Source organism: Pezoporus wallicus, unplaced genomic scaffold (genome assembly GCF_028554395.1).
Source record: "Pezoporus wallicus isolate ANWC-B61680 ecotype Strahan unplaced genomic scaffold, APGP_CSIRO_Pwel_v1 contig_14259, whole genome shotgun sequence".
NCBI lineage: Eukaryota > Metazoa > Chordata > Aves > Psittaciformes > Psittacidae > Pezoporus > Pezoporus wallicus.
The window spans coordinates 1-23,583 of record NW_026642610.1 but is presented as its reverse complement, the minus strand read 5'-3'; the positions used below and the strand labels follow the sequence as shown (position 1 = coordinate 23,583).

At 66.2% G+C, this 23,583-nt stretch overlaps 4 protein-coding genes across 4 annotated transcripts; 1 reads left to right on the top strand and 3 right to left on the bottom strand.

Moving 5' to 3' along the window:
• Positions 1-10: 10 nt before the first annotated feature.
• SELENOH (selenoprotein H) lies at positions 11-1,353 on the bottom strand. The gene is made up of 5 exons (XM_057430944.1): positions 1,274-1,353; positions 755-901; positions 541-686; positions 346-459; positions 11-274 (listed from the first exon to the last, which is right to left on the bottom strand). The coding sequence occupies exons 2-4, from the start codon at positions 898-900 to the stop codon at positions 359-361; spliced, it is 393 nt and encodes a 130-aa protein (XP_057286927.1). The 5' UTR covers position 901; positions 1,274-1,353; the 3' UTR covers positions 11-274; positions 346-358.
• Positions 1,354-1,593: 240 nt separating this feature from the next.
• TMX2 (thioredoxin related transmembrane protein 2) lies at positions 1,594-3,043 on the bottom strand. Its single transcript, XM_057430941.1, has 6 exons — positions 2,897-3,043; positions 2,466-2,542; positions 2,285-2,391; positions 2,124-2,189; positions 1,907-2,036; positions 1,594-1,797 (listed from the first exon to the last, which is right to left on the bottom strand). The coding sequence occupies exons 1-6, from the start codon at positions 2,976-2,978 to the stop codon at positions 1,660-1,662; spliced, it is 600 nt and encodes a 199-aa protein (XP_057286924.1). The 5' UTR covers positions 2,979-3,043; the 3' UTR covers positions 1,594-1,659.
• Positions 3,037-4,215, top strand: MED19 (mediator complex subunit 19). The gene is made up of 5 exons (XM_057430947.1): positions 3,037-3,073; positions 3,135-3,445; positions 3,529-3,625; positions 3,707-3,801; positions 3,916-4,215. The coding sequence occupies exons 1-5, from the start codon at positions 3,037-3,039 to the stop codon at positions 3,976-3,978; spliced, it is 603 nt and encodes a 200-aa protein (XP_057286930.1). The 3' UTR covers positions 3,979-4,215.
• Positions 4,216-4,810: 595 nt separating this feature from the next.
• Positions 4,811-23,544, bottom strand: ZDHHC5 (zinc finger DHHC-type palmitoyltransferase 5). Its single transcript, XM_057430942.1, has 12 exons — positions 23,472-23,544; positions 17,969-19,141; positions 10,307-10,428; positions 9,853-10,010; positions 9,598-9,770; positions 9,400-9,502; positions 8,748-8,839; positions 8,538-8,670; positions 8,017-8,140; positions 7,210-7,322; positions 6,244-7,091; positions 4,811-5,818 (listed from the first exon to the last, which is right to left on the bottom strand). Exons 2-12 carry the CDS (start codon positions 18,070-18,072, stop codon positions 5,653-5,655), a joined length of 2,136 nt encoding a protein of 711 aa, XP_057286925.1. The 5' UTR covers positions 18,073-19,141; positions 23,472-23,544; the 3' UTR covers positions 4,811-5,652.
• Positions 23,545-23,583: the final 39 nt, after the last annotated feature.

The window sequence follows — 23,583 nt, the reverse complement described above, 5'->3', positions numbered from 1 at the left end:
GCATCAGAGCTGGCAGAGCAGCTGTGGGGCTTTATTGGGGAATGAGAAGGGGAAAAGAGGGATGCAGGAAGACAAAGCGGGATACAGGGGGAAAAAGAGGGACGCAGGGGAGAAAAGGGGGTAGGCAGGGGGATGCGGGGGAAGCCGGGGGGTCCAGCAGTGGCTGCTCACGGCAGAGCTGCAGCATCGGAGACAGGACTGGGGCTGGCAGTTGCCCCCCACTTGGTCTCGCCTCTTCATGGACGCTCTGCCGCGGGTACTGGTCCCAGCTTGGCTGCGGGGAGAGGGAGCTGCGTGTGATCCTCGTTGCCATCCCTGTGCTGTCCTGTCCCTGTGGTCACTCACCCAGCCGCCATCTTTATGCTAAGCTGCTTTTCAGGGCTTCCACCACGTCCTCCGGTTGGGGGAACTTCAGCTTGCGGGGAGGCCCCTTCCCAATGCCACTCCACAGCTCCACGGCTGGGGAAACGAGGGGACAGGTCAGGGGTGCCGGGACCGCCCCCCCCGCCCCGCGGCAGCCCTCCTGTTCCCGGCACTCACTGCTGCCGTCCTCCTTCACCAGGGACACCTCGAAGCTGTTTCTCCGCGGCTGCCGGGGGTTGATGTCCACGGCGAGGTGTGCCACGGCCCCGCGCAGGGCCGCGCTTACCGCCGCCGCGTTGCGCCCGAACACACGTCAGCTCTTGCTGGGGGGGGACACGGGGGTCAGAACCCGGGAGGGCACCCATGTACCCTCCCCCGCGGCCCGGCTCACCAGTGCTCGATGACGACGCGGGGACCGGTGCCCCCCGGGCTGCCCTCGCCCTGGCCGCGCCCCCGCTTTCGCGGGGCATCCGCTTGCTCCGGTGCCTCGGCCACCGCCGGCTGCTGGGCCCCGCGCTTCCTCCCGCGGGGAGCCATCCTAGGGAAAGCGCGGCGCCATGTGGCCGGGCAACCGGGGGTACCCGGGGTCCCGAGGAGCCTTCCACGGGAGGTGCGGAAGGTGGGGGGGAGCAGGGACCTACCACTGGGGTAGAGGGGGATCCCCACCGGGACCCTGACACGGGACGCAGAGAGGGGATCCCCGGTAACCCGCCCCTGTGTGAGGGTGAGAAGGGGGGGGGGCCAAGGACCCCACTTTGGGGGAGCGGGAGGGAAGGAGGGCCCCGGGGCTGCCGCCGCGAGAACGGGGTAGGTGTGGGCGGGAGAGGACCCGGGACCGGGGGGGAGCGGGAAAAAGTCCCGTGGGCAGAAGGGGGGTCCCGGGTCCCGCAGCGGCCCCGCCGCCTCCTACCTGCCGCGCCGCGCTGACCACGTGCCGGGACCGCGGGCACCACGCCGGCCTGCGCCACTCGGCCGAGCCCCCTCGGGGGGGGGGGGGGGGGGGGGGTAGCGGGAAGGGGCGGTCGGGGCCGAACGGCGCCCCGCGGGTCTGGGAATCGGGAAATGGGAACCGGGCCTCGGACCACCCCCCCCCCCCGCTCACGTCCCGCAGGAGCCGCTCGCTCTTACCGAAACCTCGGTGCCCAACCTCCCACCCCCCGCGCAGGCTCAGTGGTTCCGTCCGCGCTGGGCCCTGCTCGCCCCGGGCCCACCCGGGAGCTTCCTGCAGGCCCAACGCCGGGGCTGGTGCCACCAGGGTGACATGAGGAGGCGATGGGTGACAGCACAGTGCAGCCTCTACTTGTCTTTTTTGGCCTCACCATCGGGGTGCCCGGTGGGTGCCTGCCCCCCGGGGGGCTCCTCCTCCCGCGGCTTCGCCTGCTTCTTGGCCTTCTGGTAGAGCTCATTGAGGTTGAACTCCCGGATCACATTCTCCTGTGGCCGAGAGGCAGCGCTGGCACCCCCAGGACCTCCCTGCCCCCCTCAAGGGTGGCCAAGCCCCATCCTGTCCCAGAGGTGAGAGCCTGAGGCACATCCCACCCACCTCAGAGAAGGTCCAGGACACGGCCCGGCCCTTCTTGTCTATCTGAGGCCGGCGCATGGTCTCTGTCCCGCCCTGGAAGAGGATGAGGGTGGGCAGCTGCTTGGTGAGGGGCGAGGTGCTGACCTTGTACCTGTGGCAGGGAGAGGCCAACAGTGACCCTCAGGCAGGTGGGGGGCTCCCAGGGACTCTGCCCCAGCACTTGCCCTGCCACCCATACCTGGTGCTGACGTCCGTGTACCGGCCGACATCCACCTTCCCAAAGTGCAGCCCCGAGCAGTTGTACCTAGGGAGGATTGGGACACGCGGCTGTGAGTGCCCTGTGAGTGTCACAAGAGCCCTGGCCCCACCACTCGTTGGGGCCACACAGGCACCACGCACTTAAGAGAGAGGTCGGCAAAGATGGGGGCGAATGACTGGCACTCGCTGGACCAGTTGGCAAAGAACTCGACGATCCAGGTCACCCGCTTGTCCCGGTCCAGCTCCTCCTACCACAGGGACACAGTACTCAGTGTGGAAGGGGCAGGCAGAGCCCCCTGCACCATGGGGAGGGGATACTCACATCTATGGTCTTGTCACTGAAATACTTGATGTACTCGGGGCCCATGTAGAGCGGGGGCTTGCAGGTCATCAGGAACACTGCAACGACAGAGCCCTGAGCCCCCCGCAGTGCCTGGAAGGGCCAGGCAGGGTTTGGGATGAGGTTCCTCCCTCCCCAGAGCAGCCTGGGGAGCCAAGGCAGAGCAAGCTGTGGGTCAGGTACTTCCCTTCCCTATCAAGGTGCTTCCTGAGGCCCCCCTTGTCCACGGGGCTCCTGACACCTGCAGCCTTCCCCTACATTGAAAGGCACAAGCCAGACCCGCAGCAAGAGCTCGCTCCAGCCCTTCCAGCAGGGTGGTGTGGAGGACAAGCAGGAACAGTGGGTGCTGAGGACCTGGGGGCACCACTGCTGCCCCCATACTATGGACACCCCCCCCCCCCAGCAGGTCTCACCGATGCAGAGTGTGAGGTAGAGCAGACCCATCCGGATGTCGAGGCGGAAGAAGAGGATGGCATTTGCTACCTTGCTGAACATGAAAATGTTCCCAATGTGCTGCTCCACCGTGACTGGGAAAGGGAGAGAGGAACAGACGATGGGGCCAGATCAAGCGGTTCTGCCCGGGTGGGGAAGTGGGGCCTTGCGGGGCCGCGGTCCCGGGGCCGGGGGGGGGGGAGCGGGGCCGGGCCGGGCCGGGGGGGGGCGGGGGCAGCACCTTCCCCATCCCCTTCTGCGGCGCCGGCGCAGGCACGACGGAGCTGACGGGCAGCACGAACCTGATCACGCACTACAACCTGGAGCACGCCTACAACAAGTTCTGCGGCAAGAAGGTGAAAGAGAAGCTCAGCAACTTCCTGCCCGACCTGCCCGGCATGATCGACCTGCCCGGCTCGCACGACAACAGCAGCCTCCGCTCCCTCATCGAGAAGCCCCCGATCTGCGGCAGCTCCTTTACCCCCCTCACCAGCACCATGCTCACGGGGTTCCGCCTCCACGCCGGCCCGGTGAGCACGGGGCCCGGAGCCGGGGGCGGCCGCTGGGGCCGGAGGGGCCCGGCCTGGCCTAACCCGCCCCGTCTGTCCCGCAGCTGCCCGAGCAGTGCCGGCTCATGCACATCCAGCCACCCAAGAAGAAGAACAAGCACAAGCACAAGCAAAGCCGCACGCAGGATCCCGTTCCCCCAGGTACGGGGCTGCGGGCACAGCCACCCCTTCCCCATTGCGTCAGCCCGGGGGCGCCCGCTCACCCCCATCTTGTTTCTCCAGAAACCCCCTCAGACTCCGACCACAAGAAGAAGAAGAAGAAAAAAGAGGAGGACCCTGAGCGGAAGAGGAAGAAGAAAGAGAAGAAGAAAAAGAAGGTGGGGGGGGGAAGCTGGGGCAGGGTCCCCCTGTGGCCGTCGCAGGGGCCGTTCCCTGGGGCACTGCTGTGGAGTGGGAGGCCTCACCGGACCCTGTCTGTCCTTCCTCTGCAGAACCGGCATAGCCCGGAGCACCCGAGCGTGGGCAGCTCCCAGGCCAGCGGAAGCTTGCGGTGAGGCCACGGAGCCCTGGCCGCCAGGAAGGGCCCCAGCTGAGCTGGGAGGACTCATCCCTCCCGCAGCGCTCGGGGCGGCCTGACCCCCCTGGCAGAGAGGACAGCCCCAGCCTGCGGGACCAGGGGACACGGACTCTGCTGGTGCCGGGGCTGCGGCCTCGGCCTTTTATACCCAAAGAACCCAGGGCATCGGGGCCTCTCTTTTTTAGTCACCTTTTAATTAAAGTGTCTGCTCTGAGGGGCTGGTGGCCGTGGCTGCTGCAACCCTCGGCTGTCAGTGCGGGGCGAGGAGCCGAGACCGAGGAGCCCAGGGGCCACACGGGATCGGCACTGCCCCAGCACAAGGATCCTGGCTGAGCCCCTGCTCCAGCTCTGAGCCCGTATCCTGCTGAAGCAGGGGCAAGGGGGGCTCCTACGTTGGCTTTGGTGGCCGCTCTGCACCAAGGGGCTCTGTGCCCGCTGCCCCTTGCTGCCCAGGGCAGGAGTGACCCCGTGTGGAAGCAGCCACTGGTGGAGCAGCCGATGCTGCTGCCGTGGGCAGTGGGAGCTCCAGCAGCAGCCACACAGCGATGCCAAGGTTCTCCTGTCCTCTCCCCGACGCCCTGTGCAGGACCCTGAACCTCACCTGCTCCTGTGACACCTTCCCCAAAGCCGCCCCCCTCGCGCTGGGAACACTCACCTTCGGGGGGGGGGGGGGGGGGGGTCTGCCCATAAAAAGCCCGAGGAGGAGCAGGGCTCAGCTCCACGTGGGCCCTGCACGGCGATGGGGGGGGGATGCTGAGATCCCACGGGACGGGCCCCTCGAGGAACGCTGAACAAATCACACACTCGGCTGCATCATTAAATAGCCTTTTATTCCTCGTTTTTAAAATGGGTAATCGATAAAAACCAATGGCCTGGCCCCGCGCGGCCACGGGGCAGGTATTGCGGCGAGGAGTCCCGTAGTGCCTCAAGTGCGTGGGCTCGGCGTGGGGGGAGCGCGGGCTCCTTGGCTGCGGGTGGGTTTTGGCATGTGATGAGGAAATATTGCTTCAGGGATGCACCTAGCGGTCACAAACCCGCGTGTGACAGGAGAGTCCCGCCAGCCCCACGGCACAGACCGCCCCGACCACACAAACCTGGGCACACAGAGCAGGAGCTGCAGTGGGGTCTGCAGCTGCACCAGCCCCTGTCCGTGCACTGGGGCCGGGACTGCCCCTCGACCCTTCCTCCTCCTCACAGCCCCGGGGCTGGCGCTTCACAGGCGAAGAGCCGGGGAGGAGCATGTCCGAGTGTCTGCAGCCCCGCAGCTCCAGCATCGGCACAGGAGGCGGCAGCAGCCCCACATCCCTGCTCCGGGGCCGGAGCCCTGGCCCTGCACAGGGAACGAGTTGTTCTTCCTCTCTCTGGGTAAGATAATATAATTTCTGCTTCTTTTTTGAATATTTATATTTATAGATATAGATATTTCTATGTACACACACCCCGAAACTCAGAAAGAGAAAAAAAATAGAATCCGTAACAATAATCATAAAAAAAAGTGTTCTGCTTTAAAAACTCCGTTCCCGCGGCATGAGGCCATTGCACGAGCCCCGGCGGGGGTGGGAAGAGCAGTGGAGCCGGTGCCCCCGGTGCCTGCAGCGTCCAGGTGCGGGACGAGCCCCAGTGCCCGCAGGACGGGCTGAGCAGTGCCGGCTCACACCGAGATCTCATAGGTGGTGCCCCCCACGCCAGAGACCTTCTTGACACCTCCACGCGTGGGGCTGCTGAGCGGCACCGGCCCCGCGCCCGCAGGCACCGGGCCCAGGCTCTTTGGCTGCCCGTTGGATTTGCTGTGGGCTCCTCGCATCTGCACCTCGTCCCTGTGGGGGAGGATGGAGGACACGGGGTGAGGAGGAGGAGGAGGGAGCGGGCACCACGGGATGGGGTGGGGGTAAGGACAAGCGTGTGCACCAATGGGAGGGCCCCAGAACCCAGCGCAGCCACAGCCCTCCCCCAGCACCTCCAGCCCCCCAGCATGTCTCCAGCTCCCCAGGAGGCTGGGGGGAGGTCCCAGGTGGGCACAAGCTCTGTTCTGGAGGAGGAGGAAGATTTCCCTCCATTGCGTGCAGCATCGCTCCCCATGAGGGGCTCGTCACTGCCCGGGTGCTGATGCAGTGGGAGGGGCCACGCCAGGCAGGGAGGGGGACACAACCCAGGCAGGGGAAAGGGGGAAGATGCGGTGGTCCCCAGCTTCCCCCCAGGGCAAAGGTCCCGCTGAGCGCTGTGTGCACGGCTCGGTACTCACTTGGGTGGCAGCAAGGGCTGCAAGGCCACCTCCTCCGCCTCGGGGACGCCGGCCTGAGGGGCTGGTTTTTGGCTGCTGTAGGACACGGACTTGCCGAGGTGGGGGGCTCGGGGCTGCTCGGGGGAGCCCAGGGAGCGCGCCCGCAGCGCGCCGGGGGGCTCGGGCTTGCCGAAGCGCGGCAGGGCCGGGCGCGGGAGCGGGTTCTTGCCCAGGGGCGAGCGCTTGGAATCGTCCAAGGAGCTGCTGGAGCGCAGCGGCGACTGCACCCCGGCGGCCACTGGCCCCGTGTCGTCCTCCCGGCCCGTGGCCGGCGGCTGCTGCAGCAGCTTCTCCCGCTCCTGGATGGAGGCCACGATGTGGCGGGACAGATTGTCATAGCGCACGGGCGAGGGCTCGCGGGGCGGCGCGGTGCCGCCGAAGCGGCCGTGCAGGTCGGTCTCTCGCTGCTGCGCGATGCGAGCTGACAGGAAGGGCGACGTGTATCCCACCGGTGCCTCCGGCTCCGGGCCCGCCTGCACTGACTCGAAGTCAGGGCTGTCGGAGGGCGTGAGGAGGCTGTCGTACGAGAGGCTGCCGTTGCGCGTCTGATTCACCAGGCTCTTGTAGGAGGTGGAGGTGGTGCCCTCGGAGCGGATGGACTGGAGGTGGCCCAGTTCGAAGCCCGTGCCCTGCGCTGACTTGAGGCTGGAGGAGCGGGAGCCGCTGGAGAGGGGGTCGAAGTGGAAGCTCTTGCTGAAGGTAGGCGAGCGGAAGCTCTCGGGCTCCAGGCTGGGTTCCGAGCGGTAGCTGGGCTTGTGGCCGCTCTCGCCGATGGAGTTGGGCTCCTTCAGGCTGTTCACTCGGCTCAGCTGCAGGACACAGACGCAGCCATCACCACACAGGGGCCCCTGCGGAGCTGCTGGTGCCCACCCCGAGCCCCCCAGCCTGGAGCGTGGTGGCAGCCCCAGGGGCCGGGTCTCCCCTTACCTTGGCACTGGTGGAGTGGGGCAAGGCTGCTGAGCTGCTGCTGCTGCTATAGCCGGGTCGGTACTTGTACATGGTGGGGGTCGGGGGGCTGTCCTTGCCTAGCAAGCTACTGTCTGCAGGAGAGCAAGAGGAGGATGCTCAGACTCACAGGGAACACGTGCGGGGCCTTCCCAGCCCTCCCCAAGAACCGGCTCTGAGCCTGGGGCACACAGACCAGGGGTGGAAGCAGAGAAGGGATGGGCAGGAGGAGAGGGGCAATGGGGCAAGAGGAACGGAGTGCGATGGAGAACGTGTCCCCATAACAAGGGGTTTGGGGCTGGCACCTTCCCGGGCCGGGTGACCTCTGGGCCCCATGGGTGCCTGGGCCTGTTGCCCCATTGGCTACAGCCGTTCTCCAGGCAGCAGGGCCAGATGGGGACAGGGAGAGCTGCAGGAAGCAGCCGCTCCCGAGCTCTGCCCTCAACATCCCACCTCTCACCAAGCCCTCGCAGCAGCAGCAGTGGTCACAGCAAGTCTCAGGCTGCCACACGCGCTCTGCCACCAAGCCAGGCCTGACCCTCCTGTGCCTCCTCCATCCCAGTGATGCTCCCGCACGGCACCGCTGCGGCCGCTCGCATCCCGTGGCTTCTCCAGGCATGAGGGGCCACATCCAGCAGCCCGGGGGCACGGGCACGTCCTGCCCACAGTGCGGCGGCGCGTCGGGGCTGCCCTGCAGCCTGGTCCACCTACGGCCCTGGCTCCTGCTCTGCCTGGTGCAGCCGTGGGCTCTCTCTCAGGGGCTGCCCGGGACTCTGACACCTTCCTTACCCTCGGTGGTGGCCAGGGTTAAGTGTGTCCTCAGGCCCGTGTAGCGGCTGAGGTCTGGCTTAGGGGGGGGTGGCGGCTCGGCGTCAGCAGACTGGCTCTCGGTCACCTCCAGGCTTCCTTTGGACTGCAGAGACAAAGCGCAGAGGGGGTCAGGGGGGGGCCGAGGCCTCAGCCCTCCCCTTGCAGACAGGGAGTGAGTGGGCAGCAGCGCTACGGGGGCTCCCGCTGCCACTGGTGCTTGGAGGTGCCTCGAGTGCTGCAAGTGCTGAGCGGAACCACCAGAGAACACTGCTGGGGGGAACAGGGTGGGGAAGGGCAACGGAGGGGGCAAAGCCTCATGTGGCTGCTGCCGCATGGGTGGAACACAGCTTCTGTCCCGTGGGGACACAGACCAGGACAACACGGAGGAGGACGGGGACGTGACAAGGCTCACTCGGTTCTTTACTCACGGATGCAGGCTCGCACCCCTGGGCTCCGCAGAGGGCCCCAGCGCAGGGAGTGCTGTTCCCCACCCTCCTCACCTTCGTCCTCTTCAGCTCTGACTGGATACCATTGTCCATGATCTTGACCGTGATCTGACCGTCTGACACCCCGGGGCGCAGGAAGGGGGGTCTCACCAGCACCGTCTGCTCGGCCCTCAGCCGCCCAAGGTACCTGGGAAGGGGGCGGGAGGAAGGTCAGGGCAGGGCTAAGGCAGGGATGGAGCAGGGCTGGGGCAGGGCCGGGCTCACCTGGGGGCTGGGGAGCTGCAGAGGACCCGGCTCACGTTCTTACAGCAACCGTTGGTGAAGGGGTTGACACCACCACGGAACTTGCCCGTAACCTACAGGGTGAGGAGCAGAGTGCAGTGTAACCAAGGATAAGAGAGCAGTGTAACCGAGGAGCAGAGTTTAGTGTAACCGAGGAGTAGAGCATAGTGTAACCAAGGATAAGAGAGCAGTGTAACCGAGGAACAGACTGCAGCGTAACCAAGGAGCAGAGCGCAGCGTAACCGGGGAGCAGAGCGCAGCGTAACCGGGGAGCAGAGCGCAGCGTAACCCGGGAGCAGAGCGCAGCGTAACCGGGGAGCAGAGCGCAGCGTAACCCGGGAGCAGAGCGCAGCGTAACCGGGGAGCAGAGCGCAGCGTAACCCAGGAGCAGAGCGCAGCGTAACCCGGGAGCAGAGCGCAGCGTAACCGGGGAGCAGAGCGCAGCGTAACCCGGGAGCAGAGCGCAGCGTAACCGGGGAGCAGAGCGCAGCGTAACCCGGGAGCAGAGCGCAGCGTAACCGGGGAGCAGAGCGCAGCGTAACCCAGGAGCAGAGCGCAGCGTAACCCAGGAGCAGAGTGCAGTGAACCGAGGAACAACCTAATCCCAACCCCTGCAGCCCCCCCACAGCTGTACCTGCTCGTTGGTGGTGCGGCCCCTTGCCACGAGCACCACGTGGAAGCCGGTCAGGCCAGCGACAGGAATGAAGAAGAGTCCGGCCACGCACATCACCACCATCCTGTGCGCGGGCAGCTAAGGAAGAGCCGCAGCACCCCACCCCCGGCCCCCCCCCCCCCCCCCCCCCCCACCCCACCCCCAGCGCACAAAGGATACGTGACAGCCATGCGCACACCGGAGAGCTCCTCCACCTGGTAGAGCACGTAGAGCAGCCCGAAGCCAAACACACCCATGATGTGCGTGGTGAGCGACAGCAGGAACAGGAAGAAGTAGCGGTAATTGCGCCGCCCGATGCAGTTGTTGACCCAGGGGCAGTGATGGTCGAACTCCTGTGGTGGGAGCAGGAGGAGGAGGTGAGGGCTCAGCTCCAGGTGCCGGCAGAGCCCGCGGCAGCGCCCGACGGCTCCTCACCTCCACGCAGTTGTCGCAGACGCTGCAGTGGGAGCAGCGCGGTGGGCGGTAGAAGCGGCAGGTCGCGCACCACTTCATGCGCACCTGGATGCCCTTGATCTCCACTGTCTTGTAGAGCGGGGCACGGAAGTCGTCCTCCTTGTCCTCGTCCTCCTCAGCTGAGGGGAGCAGCAGCGCAGCCACGCGTCAGGGCACAGGGACCCCCAAACACAACCAGAGGTGGTGGCTCCCCAGCTCCCGCAGCCATGACACCCCCTGAGCCCCAGGCACCCGATGCCAGCGTTTCCACTGCTTCCACCCAAGTCCTACAGGCTGGTGCTGACCCCAGCGTCACCACGTGGCAGGGCACGGAGGCCTTCCCTCGAGCCCTTTGGGGTCAGGGAATGTCCTTCCCTCGGAGGGAGGGCAGGAGGCAGCTCTGCCCAAGGCACTGCCCCAGCAGAGACAGACTCACCTCGCGGGAATATGCCAGGGTCCATGAAGGTGGCCATGCTGAAGTTGGCCAGCACAAAGAGGAAGACGACAGCATTGTAGATGGGAATGACTGGGGACACGTTGAGGCTGAGCCCTGGGCACCTGCGGGCACAGCAGCAGTGAGACACCCACGCCCTGTCGCATGGAGCACTCCCCACATCACCACCCTCCAGGCCCCACAGCCGTCCATGTGAGCCATTCCCACCATGGCCAGGAAATCCCTGTTCCCCTCTCCTGGTCCATGTTTCCAGGCTCCCACCCAGGCAGGCACCTGTAGAGGTTCCTTGCAATCAACTGCCATCAACTTGAGAGAGAAAGCTCCTTAAGGGGAGACCTGAGAGCAGCTCCAGTGCCTAAAGGGGGTGCAGGAAACCCGGAGAGGGGCTTGGGACAAGGGCCTGCAGGGACAGGCCAAGGGGAATGGCTTTAACCTGCCAGAGGGGAGACTGAGATGAGCTCTTAGGCAGAAGCTCTTCCCTGGGAGGGTGCTGAGGCGCTGGCACAGGGTGCCCAGAGAAGCTGTGGCTGCCCCATCCCTGGCAGTGCTCAAGGCCAGGTTGGACACAGGGGCTTGGAGCGAGCTGCTCCAGTGGAAGGGGTTCCTGCCCATGGGAGGGGCTGGAGCTGGAGGAGCTTAGAGGTCCCTTCCACCCCAAACCAGGCTGGGATTCTGTGAACTCTGCTCTCACCCGGTGCCCTCCACTCCTAAGCCACAGCTGCACCCAGGCCCCCCTGACGCAGCTCAGCCCAGCCCTGGGGAGCGCACTGGGGCTGTGGGAAGGGCTCTGCTCAATCTCCAGGCAGCGAAGCCCCCGCTCACCCCGTGCACCGCAGCCGCGGCCCCGCGAGCAGCGAGGGGATCGCTGCCGTAATGCCCTAAGCTGCTTTGGGCCTAATCCCGCAGATCTGGGGCAGCAGCTGTCCCGGCACAGGCAGCGGGAGCCGAGCGCGGCGGCGCGGGGGTGACAGATGGTGCCCGCGCTGCCATCCCCCAGCCCCGGCACGCAGAGGTGAAGGGGCAGGCGCTGGCCCCGGCCCCTCCTCCAGCAACAGCGGCCAGGCTGGGGACAGATCCCATCACCATCACGGGACCGGTCCCACCACTGGGACAGCCCCGGCCCTTGCCCTAGCAGCCCCGGTAAGGCTCGAGCTGGGAATGAACCCTTGTTCCAGGGCTCTGCCCCAGTTCAGCCCAGTCCAGGGCTGGCAGGGCAATGACCGAGGGCAGAGGGGTTCGCTCCCACACATGAGGGGACGGGGACGGTGCTGGGCCAAGGGCTGCCTCTGGGCAGGGGTCAAGCAGGAGGTGAGACAGGGCCGGGCAGGGGGAGCAGCGCTCACCCCCTGCACCAGGGCCAGCAGCAGGGGCAGGGCTCCCCCCCCGGCACCGCCCTGGCAGCAGAGCAGGGTGAGGAGCACGAGGTGCACCCAGGCACAGGTCCATGCCCCGGCCCATCCCTGCACCCAGCACCGGGCCCTGCCCACCAAGGCCAAGGCAGGGCCCGAGCGGGGAGGGAGGAGAAACCTCTAGACTCAGCAGAACGCAGCCGGCCCCGGCACAAGGCTGCTGCTGCTGCTGCTGCTCCTGCCCTGCCTCCAACCGCCACCCCCAGCCCTCTCCTGCACCCATCCCCGCTGCCCCTGTGCTGAGGAGCCCCCAGCGCCCCGCTGGGCACCTCTGCCCGTGTGGGACAGGTCTGGGAGGGCTCGCCCTGGGGCTGGAGCGGCTCCATCACAACCTGCCCTGCATCTCCCACCGCGGGTCCCGCAGTGAGCTGGGATGGGCTGGCAAGGGGGAGCCATTTCCAGCCTGTGCCCCGAACCCCTCGGGAGCTGCACTGGAGCGGCACAGGATGCACAGGACATTGCAAAGCGCTGAGCAAGGGAAGCAGGCACTGACCACAGCAAGCCCACCCGGCCCGGCACTGCCATGGGAGCCGCTTCCCCATCCCTTCCCAGGAACAGGGCTCGTCCCAGCCGCCAGCACCGAGCTGCTGCCCCGGCACCCACCTCAGCCCTGGCAGAACCCTTGTGTGCGGGGCTCACCCCAGAGCGTGCGCAGGAGCTCGGGGATCCCCTCGCTGCAGTCCTGGTCCAGCCCTGGGGCAGCAGCACCAGAGGGATGTGGAGCGAGGCCAGAGGAGGCCACGGAGCTGCTGCAAGGGCTGGAGCAGCTCTGCTCTGGAGCCAGGCTGAGAGAGCTGGGCTGGGGCAGCCTGGAGAAGAGAAGGCTCCTGAAGGGGAAACCTGAGAGCAGCTCCAGTGCCTGAAGGGGCTGCAGGAAAGCTGGAGAGGGGCTTGGGACAAGGGCCTGTAGGGACATCCAGGGACTCTATAGCCCCATCTCTCTCCATCACTGCTGCTGTCCTGACCCAGCAGGGCTCCTCTCCAACCTCATGGCACCACAGCCCTTTTGGAGGGGCACCTCTGCTCTGATGCCCTGGGAACGGAACACACACAGTGCTAAAGGGGAGGTGGCCACTCACAGCGTCCCTGCGCCCCGAGGCAGGGCAGAGCCAAGCACCCAGCTCCAGAGGAGCCTCCCTGCTCCACTCCCTGCTCCGCAGATGAGCTGACGGTGCCAGGGGAGACGCTGGGGCAAGAACTGGGGCAGGGGCTCAGAGAGCCCCAGGGGCAGGAAGCGTCCTTCCAGAAATAACCCACAAGGAGCTCCTGTCTCGAGATGGGGAAACTCCAGCCCAAACCTTTGCCAGAACAGGATGGAGGGGAGCCAGGGAGACCGAATACCAGCGTCTGTGCATGGGGCAGTGCCAGGCTCCCCGCACGGGGCAGTGCCAGAGCCCTGCACGGGGCAGTGCCAGGCTCCCCGCACGGGGCAGTGCCAGAGCCCTGCGCAGGCAGTGCCAGGCTCCCCGCACGGGGCAGTGCCAGAGCCCTGCACGGGGCAGTGCCAGGCTCCCCACATGGGGCAGTGCCAGAGCCTTACACAGGACACAGTTAAGGGACACAGAACCTGCCAGCTCAGCCCTGCTCCGGGGCTGTGTTCAGCTGCAGATGGAGCAGGGGGCTCTCTGCAGCACATCCACCAGTCCCAGCCTCCAAGCCCTGAAGCAGGGCCCCGGTTCCTCCTGAGCCAACCTGCCAGACCGGAGGTGATGAGGTTCAACATCACCCTTCAGAACTGAGACCTGCTGGGGAGCCGGTGCCTCGGGGCCACCTCACAGCCCCTGGCCCATCAGGTCTCACCGGCTGCTCTGCATGGAGCCAGCCTGGCCCTGAACACGCCGGCTGCGTGCTGAGCTAGGGCCCGATGGGCTGCTGCAAGCCCAACTGTCCCCCGGGACGTGCAGCTCATGAGGGTGGCCTCACCTGGAGCACTCCCCTGTCACAAGCAGAGCCAGGGGCCCCACCACGCACGGGAAGGAAGCAGGACCCCAACAACCCAATGTTACTGAGACCTCACCACTGGCACCCAACAGTACCGGCACCCCCAGATGCTCCTGAGGGATCCCATCAGCAGCGGCACCGACGCACTCCTGCCTTTCCCGTTCCCAGACAGGGGCAGAGGCTGCGGGCGCTGCTACAGCATCAGGAGCACGGGCTCGGGCTCCGCAGAGCAGGAGCAGGAGGGAGGCTGCTCCACGGCCGCTCCTCACGCCCATGGCAGCAGCGCCCAACAGCCTCGTCCCTGGCACCACATCAGAGAACCCAGGGAGCCTCCGGCACCCTGAGTCACGGCTGGACCCTGGACGGGCCCTGGGTGCCAGGGTCCTGCTGCCCCCCGGGACCCCTTCCTGCCACCAGATACCAGAGGCACCACCACTGCAGGGGCTCCTGCGCCTGTCCCCAGGACCTGGCTCCATCCCCGTCCTCTCCTCCTGTGGAGCTGGAGCTGCCCTCCCAGACAGGAGACGGTCCCTTGCCGCCTGCCCAGGGCAGGGACAGGAGGGAAAGTCGGGCTCATTGCTTTATGGGCAGATTCACCTGAGTGCAGGCGCTGACACAGCCCCAAAGCCATGAGCGTAGCCACAAGCAAGACTGGAGGCAGACGGAAGGAAAAGGGTGGCTGAGGGAGCTGCTTGGAGGTGTTCCCTGCTTCCAGAGGGAAGGAGAGGCTGAGCTCTTAGCGCACAAGGAGCAGGGACAAGGACAGGCCGGGGGGAGATAGAGAAATGGACAAACTGACCCCAAAGGACAATTTCAGTCCTAGAGCAGCCCCTGTCTGAGACCCCAGAGAGTCAGAGACCCCCAGGGAGGGCAGGGCATGGAGTCCTGGAGCAGTTTGGGTGGAAGGGACCTTAAAGCTCCTCCAGCTCCAATCCCAACCCCTTCCACTGGAGCAGCTTGCTCCAAGCCCCTGTGTCCAACCTGGCCTTGAACACTGCCAGGGATGGGGCAGCCACAGCTTCTCTGGGTACCCTGTGCCAGCGCCTCAGCACCCTCCCAGGGAAGAGCTTCTCCCTAAGAGCTCAGCTCAGTCTCCCCTTGGGCAGGTTAAAGCCATTCCCCTTGTCCTGTCCCTACAGGCCCTTGTCCCAAGCCCCTCTCCAGCTTTCCTGCAGCCCCTTCAGGCACTGGAGCTGCTCTCAGGTCTCCCCTTCAGGAGCCTTCTCTTCTCCAGGCTGACCCAGCCCAGCTCTCTGAGCCTGGCTCCTATTGCCTACTCCCTCCAGTGCCTCAGCCTCACCTCGCTGCAGCCATCCCAAATGAACGCATCAATTCCAGGGAGTTCCCGGCTCAGATGCACGGAGCCTGGGCCATGGGGATGGGCCAAAGGCAGGCACACTGCAGGTAACACAAGTGGGGCCTGTGGAGGACTGCGCTGCGCCCCAGCTGCTCTGCTCATGACGAGGCCCACAGGACGTGTCCCAGAGCACAGCTCCCATCCCACTTCCCAGAGCTGGAGCTGGGTGTGATGCTGGCAGCGAGCCCCCGCTCGGCACACGGCAAGCGCTGCAGGGGCACGGCAGCACAGGCTGCTTGCCTGAGAGGGAAGGGGCCCAGTGACCCCCGGAACACCTCACTGACTCCCCACGGCCCTTCATCCAGCAGGAACTGCCCAAGGGAACTGTAACCCAGGAGCAGCACAATTCCCTCCCGGCCGAGTAACCGGGGTGCGGGCGCTCAGCTGCTCTGCTCGAGGCCCTGACGCGCTGGCTTGAAGCAGGTTAAACCACATCCACTGACCTGTGACTGCAGAGCCCCTGCCCACTGCTGCTGCTCCAACACACCTGATCCCAGCAGCACCTCGTGCTGAGCTGCTGCGGCCCCCAGCCCAGCAGGGGCCGCCCCGCTGTGCCCCCCAAGCACAGCACAGAGCCAGGCCCCCCCTGTGCTCCCGGGGCAGCGGAAGCCGAGGCTGGAGCTGGCAGCACCGGGGCTCGTGGGGCTCTGCTCTGAGCGACACCAGCAGCTGCCCCCGCCCCACAGGGGACTCGGCCCCACTCCGCTCCGTCCTTCAGGCCTCGGATTACTCCTTTATTGCCTGGTTGTTGCCAGGCGCTGGAGCCGGTGACCTTCCTGCTGCCCGGCAGCCCCAGGCACCCCCAGCACCCATGGGGACTGCGGCCACCCCTCTGCAGTGCTGGGACAGGAAGGACGGCAGATGATGGAGGCATGGGGAGATGACAGAGGCATGGGGAGATGACGGAGGCATGGGGAGATGACGGAGGCATGGGGAGATGACGGAGGCATGGGGAGATGATGGAGGCATGGGGAGATGAGGGGTGGGGAAATGATGGAGGCATGGGGAGATGAGGCATGGGGAGATGATGGAGGCATGTGGAGATGATGGATGGGGAGATGATGATGAATGGGGAGATGATGGAGGCATGGGGAGATGATGAGGGATGGGGAGATGATGAGGCATGGGGAGATGATGGAGGCATTGGGAGATGATGAGGCATGGGGAGAGATGGAGGCATTGGGAGATGGGGGATGGGGAGATGATGAGGCATGGGGAGATGATGGAGCATGGGGAGATGAGGGAGGCATGGGGAGATGAGGGAGGCATGGGGAGATGATGGAGGCATGGGGAGATGATGAGGCATGGGGAGATGATGAGGCATGGGGAGATGATGAGGCATGGGGAGACGATGGAGGCATGAGGAGACGACGGAGGCATGGGGAGATGATGAGGGATGGGGAGATGATGAGGGATGGGGAGATGATGAGGGATGGGGAGATGATGGAGGCATGGGGAGATGATGGAGGCATGGGGAGATGATGAGGGATGGGGAGATGATGAGGGATGGGGAGATGAGGGAGGCATGGGGAGATGAGGGAGGCATGGGGAGATGAGGCATGGGGAGATGATGAGGCATGGGGAGATGTTGGAGGCATGGGGAGATGATGGAGGCATGGCGAGATGAGGGAGGCATGGCGAGATGAGGGAGGCATGGCGAGATGAGGGAGGCATGGCGAGATGAGGGAGGCATGGCGAGATGAGGGAGGCATGGCGAGATGAGGGAGGCATGGCGAGATGATGAGGCATGGGGAGATAATAATAAGAGGCATGGGGAGATAATAATAAGAGGCATGGGGAGATGATGAGGCATGGGGAGATGAGGGATGCTCAAGAGGCACAGCAGAGGCAAGGGCAGGGACCTGCTGGAGGGAGCTCAAGAGGCTCCTCTGCCTCCTCCTCCCAAGCCTGGAGCTGGAGCTGCTGCACCCCAGACCTCCCGAGTGCCCAACAACCCCTTCACACACAGCCACCTCCAAGGTGTGAGCACAGAAACACCTCTGATCCCTAGACCAAAGTGCTGGCCCCCACGACACCCCCTCAGACCTGACCCGACCCCAGGACCATGCTGCAGGGTCAGTAGCCAGTCCCTTCTGCTGTCCTCCGGCATTCCTGCCCAGTACTGCGGCTCAGCCCCAGCACAGCTCTGCCACCTCCCCCTGCCGCGACCCCAGACCCAGCTCCCAGTGTCCCTATTGGTGTCACCAAGCCATTGGTCACCCAGGAAGGGAAAGTGTTAACGTGAGCAGCAGCCTGAGCCCATTCCCTGCCCAGGGAAATCCCTATGGCACAGTCCAGCCCACTCCAGCAACCGGAACCATTTCACACCCTGGACCCAAGGCCCCAGTGACGGCCCTCAGACCCCCGCTTCCCTGGGGCCAGGCTGGCAGCAGCGAGGGCCACGCAGGGGTCACAGAACTTCTGCTTCAGCTTCCATTTGTGGCTCACACAGCAGTTACGAAACTCTATAAATAACAGGGAGCTCGCCCCGGCCCCGCAGAGCCCTGGGCTCCAGAGGGAGAAGCATCGCTGCCACTTCCACCTGCAGGTCATGGACTAATCCCCAGCCTGGCTCATGCGCGAGAGCTACCATTGAGCCCTGCGCTGTGCAACACCCAGCACTGCACTGCACAGCCCAGCACAGAACAGCCCAGCCCTGCACAGCCCAGCCCTGCACAGCCCAGCACTGCACAGCCCAGCACTGCATGGGAGCAGCTGCCAGGAGCTGGAGCCAAAGGAGCTGGATCCACCATGCGCCGCTTCCTCTGCCTCACCCCACCGGAAAGCCAAGGGACACGGGCCCAGCCATGGCTGAACCGCTCCACGGGCTGGAGGACTGCTTCATCACCCACCCTCCAGCGTCCGGAGCACAGCACCTGCTCCAGCCCCAGATCTGCCCTCGCCCTCCCCGCTCCCAGGCAGAGCCATGGGACTCACGTGAAGGCAAAGAAGAGGGTGGTGGCTCCCACTAGGAAGATGGCAGCAGCCGAGACCGGGACGTACTTGCTGGGTTTGAATCTCTTTCCAGAAGCTGCTGGCATGGTGGAGCTGTGGTGGGGGGTCCGCCCCGCAGCATAGCCCAGGCCCCGCGGGTCAGCGCCAAGCGAGAAGGGCAGGGGGACGGGGCAGACCGGCCCCCAGCCCCCGCGTGCTCCCAGCGGAGCGCGGCCGGAGCAGCCCGGACACCCCCGGCGGTCCCAGGGCACGAGGCTGGGCAGGAGCCGGTGCTAGGCTCTGCCCCGCGGGGGCTCACGGGCACAGCACAGGGGGGGTAAAACCATCAAAATGTGGGGCCGGAGCCCTGGATGTGGGGTTAGAGCAGTCGCTGGGGCAGGAACCGAGTCCTCAGGAGCGTCCCTCGCTCCAGCAGCAGCCTGGGAAGAGCAGGTCCTCAGTGCCCTGGGCAGCAGCCAGGCTCCACGGGGAAGAGGCTCCTCCAGTGCTCGGGGCCGAGGAGCAGCTCCCAGCAGTGGCGCTGGGCAGGAGCAAGTCCCGGGAAGCTCCGTGCGGAGCAGCCGAGCCCCAAGGAAGCCACTTCTCCTTTTTAATCCGCGTTGAGCCGCGGCGGTGCGGGGGGGTCCCGGCTGCCCCCTCCGCAGCGCTCCCGGGGGCTCTCCCTGGTCCCCCCGCCGTGCACGTTTAATTTTCCTTCTTTGTGCCTTGGCCGCAGAGCCAGGAGCAGCTGGCGCGAGGCTGAGCTCTAAATCCTGCCCTGGCGAGGGGGGCCGTGCCACGGAGCCCGCGCTCTGTCCTCCTCCTACTCGCTCCTGCCTCCGGACCCCCCAGGCCTCTCTGTGGGCTCAGCGGCCGCTTGGTGCTCGGGGATCCACAGGAACCTCATGAAATCCTTTCTGCAGGCACCATTTCCAAGCAGCACGGGGCAGGTCAGCAGGAGGTCTGCAGAGAGCTTTCACAGCCCCAGAAGACAGCCGATGGGGAGAATGGTGTTGGATGGGTCTGTCTCACCCATGGCCTGCGTAGGTCTCAGTTTGTTCCAAACCGCTCCATGTTTTCCTCCCCTTCCTTCACTAAAATTCTTCATTAATCCATTCGTCTTCTAAAAACCCAACATAAAATCACTCAACCTCGACATCCGGCAGCACAGCTCACCTGGAACAGAGACAGAGCCCGGTTAGCCAGAGCAGAGACAGAGCAGGTCACACTGCTCACCGGAGAGCAGGAGCTGCCCTGGGCACGAAGCAGGCGCACAGTGCAAGGTGCAGGATCGAAGCCCGTGGGCGGGCGCCCGTCAGCCCCAAGCCTGGCCCCGGCACCGCGGCCCCATCCTGCATGGGCAGAGCCAGAGCGGCTGTGATCAGCCCCGAGCCTGGCCCAGCCCTTCCCAGCCCCAAAGCTCCAGCACCCAGCCCAGCCCAGGACACCACAGCCTCTTGCCCAACACCTTCCTGCAGCCACAGCTGAGTCCAACGCTGGAGAACGCCCAGCCCCTGGGGCCAAGGGGCTCAGGAGCGCGGGGGACAGCCGGGAGCTCCGTCTCCTTCCCCGGGGGGCAGGACATGGGAGGGGCCCATGGAAAAACCTCGGGTCCCTGGGCCAGAGGAAGCCCTTGTGGCTCCGGATGAGGCAGCGCTGGGCTCCCACTGCACAGCCCCAACTGTTTGAGGGTGCCGGTGGGAAGGTGCCACCCTCGGCTGCTCATGAGGATGCAGGAGGGAACACCCCAGAATTCCAGCAAACCGAACCCTCTGGAGATGGGAGCGGGAGGCACCGGACACCGGGAGCCGAGCGCAGCCCGGGGACGGGACAGACACGGGTCCCACAGCACAGGAGGGGTTTGGAGAGTTGGGACCCCTTCCCCACGCTGCTGCCTCCCCTCGCACTGAACACCCCTGTGCTTCCTCCTTCCAGTCCTCTCCTCCTCTGCCTCTCAGCCCTTCTCTCGGGGTGCACAGGAGAACACCTCCTGCTGACCAAACGCTCGTGAGGGCCGAGGGCTGCGGCCCCGGATTAAAGGCACATTTAACGACACGGACACCTTACAGGGATCGGTTCGGGCTCAGAACAGGGCGCCTGACACAGGCTGAATAACGAAGCCGCTCCCACCGCGGCCCTGCCTCCGGGAGCTCTCTCCTGGGACGGCTCAGCCCGGCCCTCAGCTCACCCCACGCCTCCCTGCCCCTGTGTCGATGGGCCGGGGAGGCTCCGGCACCCCCCACGTGTGACAGCAGAGAGAGCCGGTGCTGGCCCCGGCAGAAGCAGCAGCTCTGCCCCACACACAGCACTGGGCTGGGGTCAGAGCCCAGCACAAACACACAGGAGCTGGGGACAAAACTGTGCTGCCGACCCGCAGGGAAGTGCTGGAGGCCGGAGCCAGCGCCGTGATTCCAGGGGCCGGTTACTCGGAAGTTTGGGGATGAGATCACTGCTAATGGCTTTAGCAGGAGCAAAGTGCTGCTCTGCTGCGAGAGCACCCTGCCCTCCGACAGGCTTCACCATGAAACAGCCACACCTCGAACTCAAACAGGTACTGCCAAGCTGGAGGAGTTTCCCTGGGACATCCCTCCTCCAGAGATCACAGAATCCCAGCCTGGTTTGTGCTGGGGAGACCTTAAAGCCCATCCAGCTCCAACCCCTGTCCACGGGCAGGGACCCCTTCCACTGGACCAGCTTGCTCCAAGCGCCAGTGTCCAACCTGGCCTTGAACACTGCCAGGGATGGGGCAGTGTGCCCAGACCCCTGCCATGGGCTCAGCATTTGTCTCTTCTCCTTGGACATGGAGCTCCTCACCACGGCTGCCCCATGCCCACCCCGGTGTGCAAGAGCAACAACACAACCCCCCGAGCCCCCCGGATCTGTCCCCTCCTGCAGCCCCAGACAAGCCGCAGCCACCGGCCCCTCCAACCCCCTGCCCGCCTCAAACCCCTCCTCTCTCTGTCACTGTCCCCATCCACAAGGGCACTCACAGGCTCCCTGCTGGAGGCACCCTCAGCTCATCCCACATCCCTGGGGCACACGCGGCTCCGCTCCTGCCCCCAACTCCTCTGGCTTTGCTGCTTCCAGTCCCACGACTCCTCCTTCCCGGCCCCTCCAGACCCGCCCTCGGCTCAGCCCCGCTCCTCCCTGCCCCAGGCAAGCCCTGTGCCACCGGTGACTCCCTCTTTGCTCTCCCTCGAGAATTCCACCGGGTTTTCCAATCCTAGCACCCCCTTTTCAAAGCATCTTCCCAGCTCCTCTCAGCCACCCCCAGAGCGCTGCCCCATCCCGAGGGTTTCCCTGCACTCGCACCAAGGGCTGCTCCCATCTCCCCTCTCCATTTCTGGAGAGGAAATTACGGATTCCTTCGCTGGGGATGGCTGCAGGTAGGAACGCTGCTGCCTCCCACCTCTTCCCGCCCGTCTCCTCTGCTCTGGTTGAGGCCCTGTGAGGTCCCACTCCAGCTCCCTCTCCTTCCAGCACTTGATGCTCCCTCCCTCCTGCCGTCCTTCCCGCCCCGCTCCCCTCAACACCTCCCCACCCACCCGAGCACTGCGAGGCTCGGCCCCAGGCACCAGGACCCGGAGCCCGGCTGGGCTGGGCGAACGCGTGGAACCAGCTCCCAGCACTGCCGTCCTCACCGCACCCGCTGCCGGGGCCTCCTCCCCAGGCTCCTGCCCCCAGAGAGGCTTCACACCCATCCCATCGCCGGCCTCCCCCGGAGCACGCTGCCACCACCGCCCGGGGCAGGGCACGGGGAGGAGGCAGCTCCGGAACCCTGCCCAGCACGAACAGGTCCTGCCCCGCGAGGCACCTCCCAGACAGGGCAGATCCAGGATCACACAGGGGCAGGATGTGCTCTACCTGTTCCTGCTCTGGTTTCACTGGGGCAGATCCAGGAGCACTCAGAGGCAGGATGTGCTCTACCTGTTCCCACTCTGCTTTCACTGGGGCAGATCCAGGATCACGCAGGGGCAGGATGTGCTCTACCTGCTCCTGCTCTGGTTTCACTGGGGCAGATCCAGGATCACACAGGGGCAGGATGTGCTCTACCTGCTCCTGCTCTGGTTTCACTAGGGCAGATGCTGGATCACCCCTGGGCAGGATGTGCTCTACCTGTTGCCCCTCTGGAACGAGGGGAGGAGCCGGTTGCAGGGGGGGCTGAGCCCCAGAACAGGGCTGCCGATGAGCAGGGACCCCTGTTCTCCCTCTGTTCCCACTGTCGTGGCACAACGAGCTCCCACCCACACCGAGGTTGCACACTAAAACCCAGCAGAGAGCACAGCAATGTTCTCAAACCCTCTGGCCCCCACTGGCCCCCAAGCCTGTCTGATACCAGGGATGAAAACGGCTCCGTTCAGCCCCGCTCTGCTGCAGGGGGATCCCTGTGGCCATAGGACCCAGACGTGAGGAGCCAGAGGGGGGTTCTGCCTCTGGACAGAGGCAAAGCAGACCCTGCCCCAGAGGGGTGATCTGGTGGCACTTTGCTGTGTTTAAGCCAGGAGGAGCGTGCTCAGCACCGGGCACCACGCTCCTGCTCTGCGGGGAGGGTGGGACCGGGTCACAGGGACCCAGCATCGTCCTGCAGGCACAGTGGAGCGCTGCCACCCCTGGGTGCACACCCCCAGCCCGGCAGCAGCTGCCCGCCCGCCTCCCGCTGCTTACCCGGGATTAGCCCCGTTCTGCAGAGCGAGCAGGGCAGAACAAGGTCCCGTTCCCCAGGAACAAGCCCAGCCCTGCGCCCCTGGGACCGCCACCGCGGTGATGGAACCACGGCGATGCTGGGATCAGCCTCAGCGGGTCTCTAAAGCAGGACCCCGTTTCCACCCTCCCCAGCTCCAGCTCGCACCTCAGGAGGCCGGAAGGCAAAGGACTGAGCTGGAGCAGAGCCGCTGCCTGGCCCCGACATAGGCGCCCAGCGCCTGTGACACCCAAAGAACCGGCAGCGCCCGGCCCCGGCCCGCTCCTGCACCGCGGACAGGAGAGGATCCACCCTCACGGACCGGGGGGCGGCGGGGGGCGGAGAGGCGGGGGCTGTGACCGAAACCAGGCGCAGGGAGCCTGGATCCGCGCCCCGCGCTGTGGGATCAGGGACTCCCGAGGCGAGGCGAGGCGCGGCCGAACGCTCTCCCCCCGCTCGGCCAAGCCGGGAGCGCGGCCGCCGGGGCGCGCAGAGCGGGGTTACCGGCTGCTCCCGGGGGTCGATCCGCGCTTCCGCCGCCCCAGCACAAGGGGGCCGCGGCCTCGCCCGGAGTGCGGGAGCGGAGCGGGAAGGGCCGTGAGGCGGGGGTCGGGGAGGGGCGGCCGCGGCGGGGGCAGGGGCAGGCTCCGGCCCGGGAGCAGCGGGGTCTGAGCCCTCTCCCGCGGGCGGGCCCGGGCCGGTGCCGGGGCTGCGGCCCCTCCGGTGCGGGGCGGGGCCGCGGGGACCGGGGCGGGGATGGGGCCCGCGAGGTGGGGAGGGCGCGGCTGCACCGGGCGCGGGGGGTCGCGGCACCACGTGACTCACCGGCGGCGGGCGGGGGGAGGCCGCGAGCGCGCGACCAGGACTCCCGGGCACGGACGGCGGCCGCGCTCCGCGGCTGCGCACGACGTCACGGCCGCGTCTGACGTCACTGGCG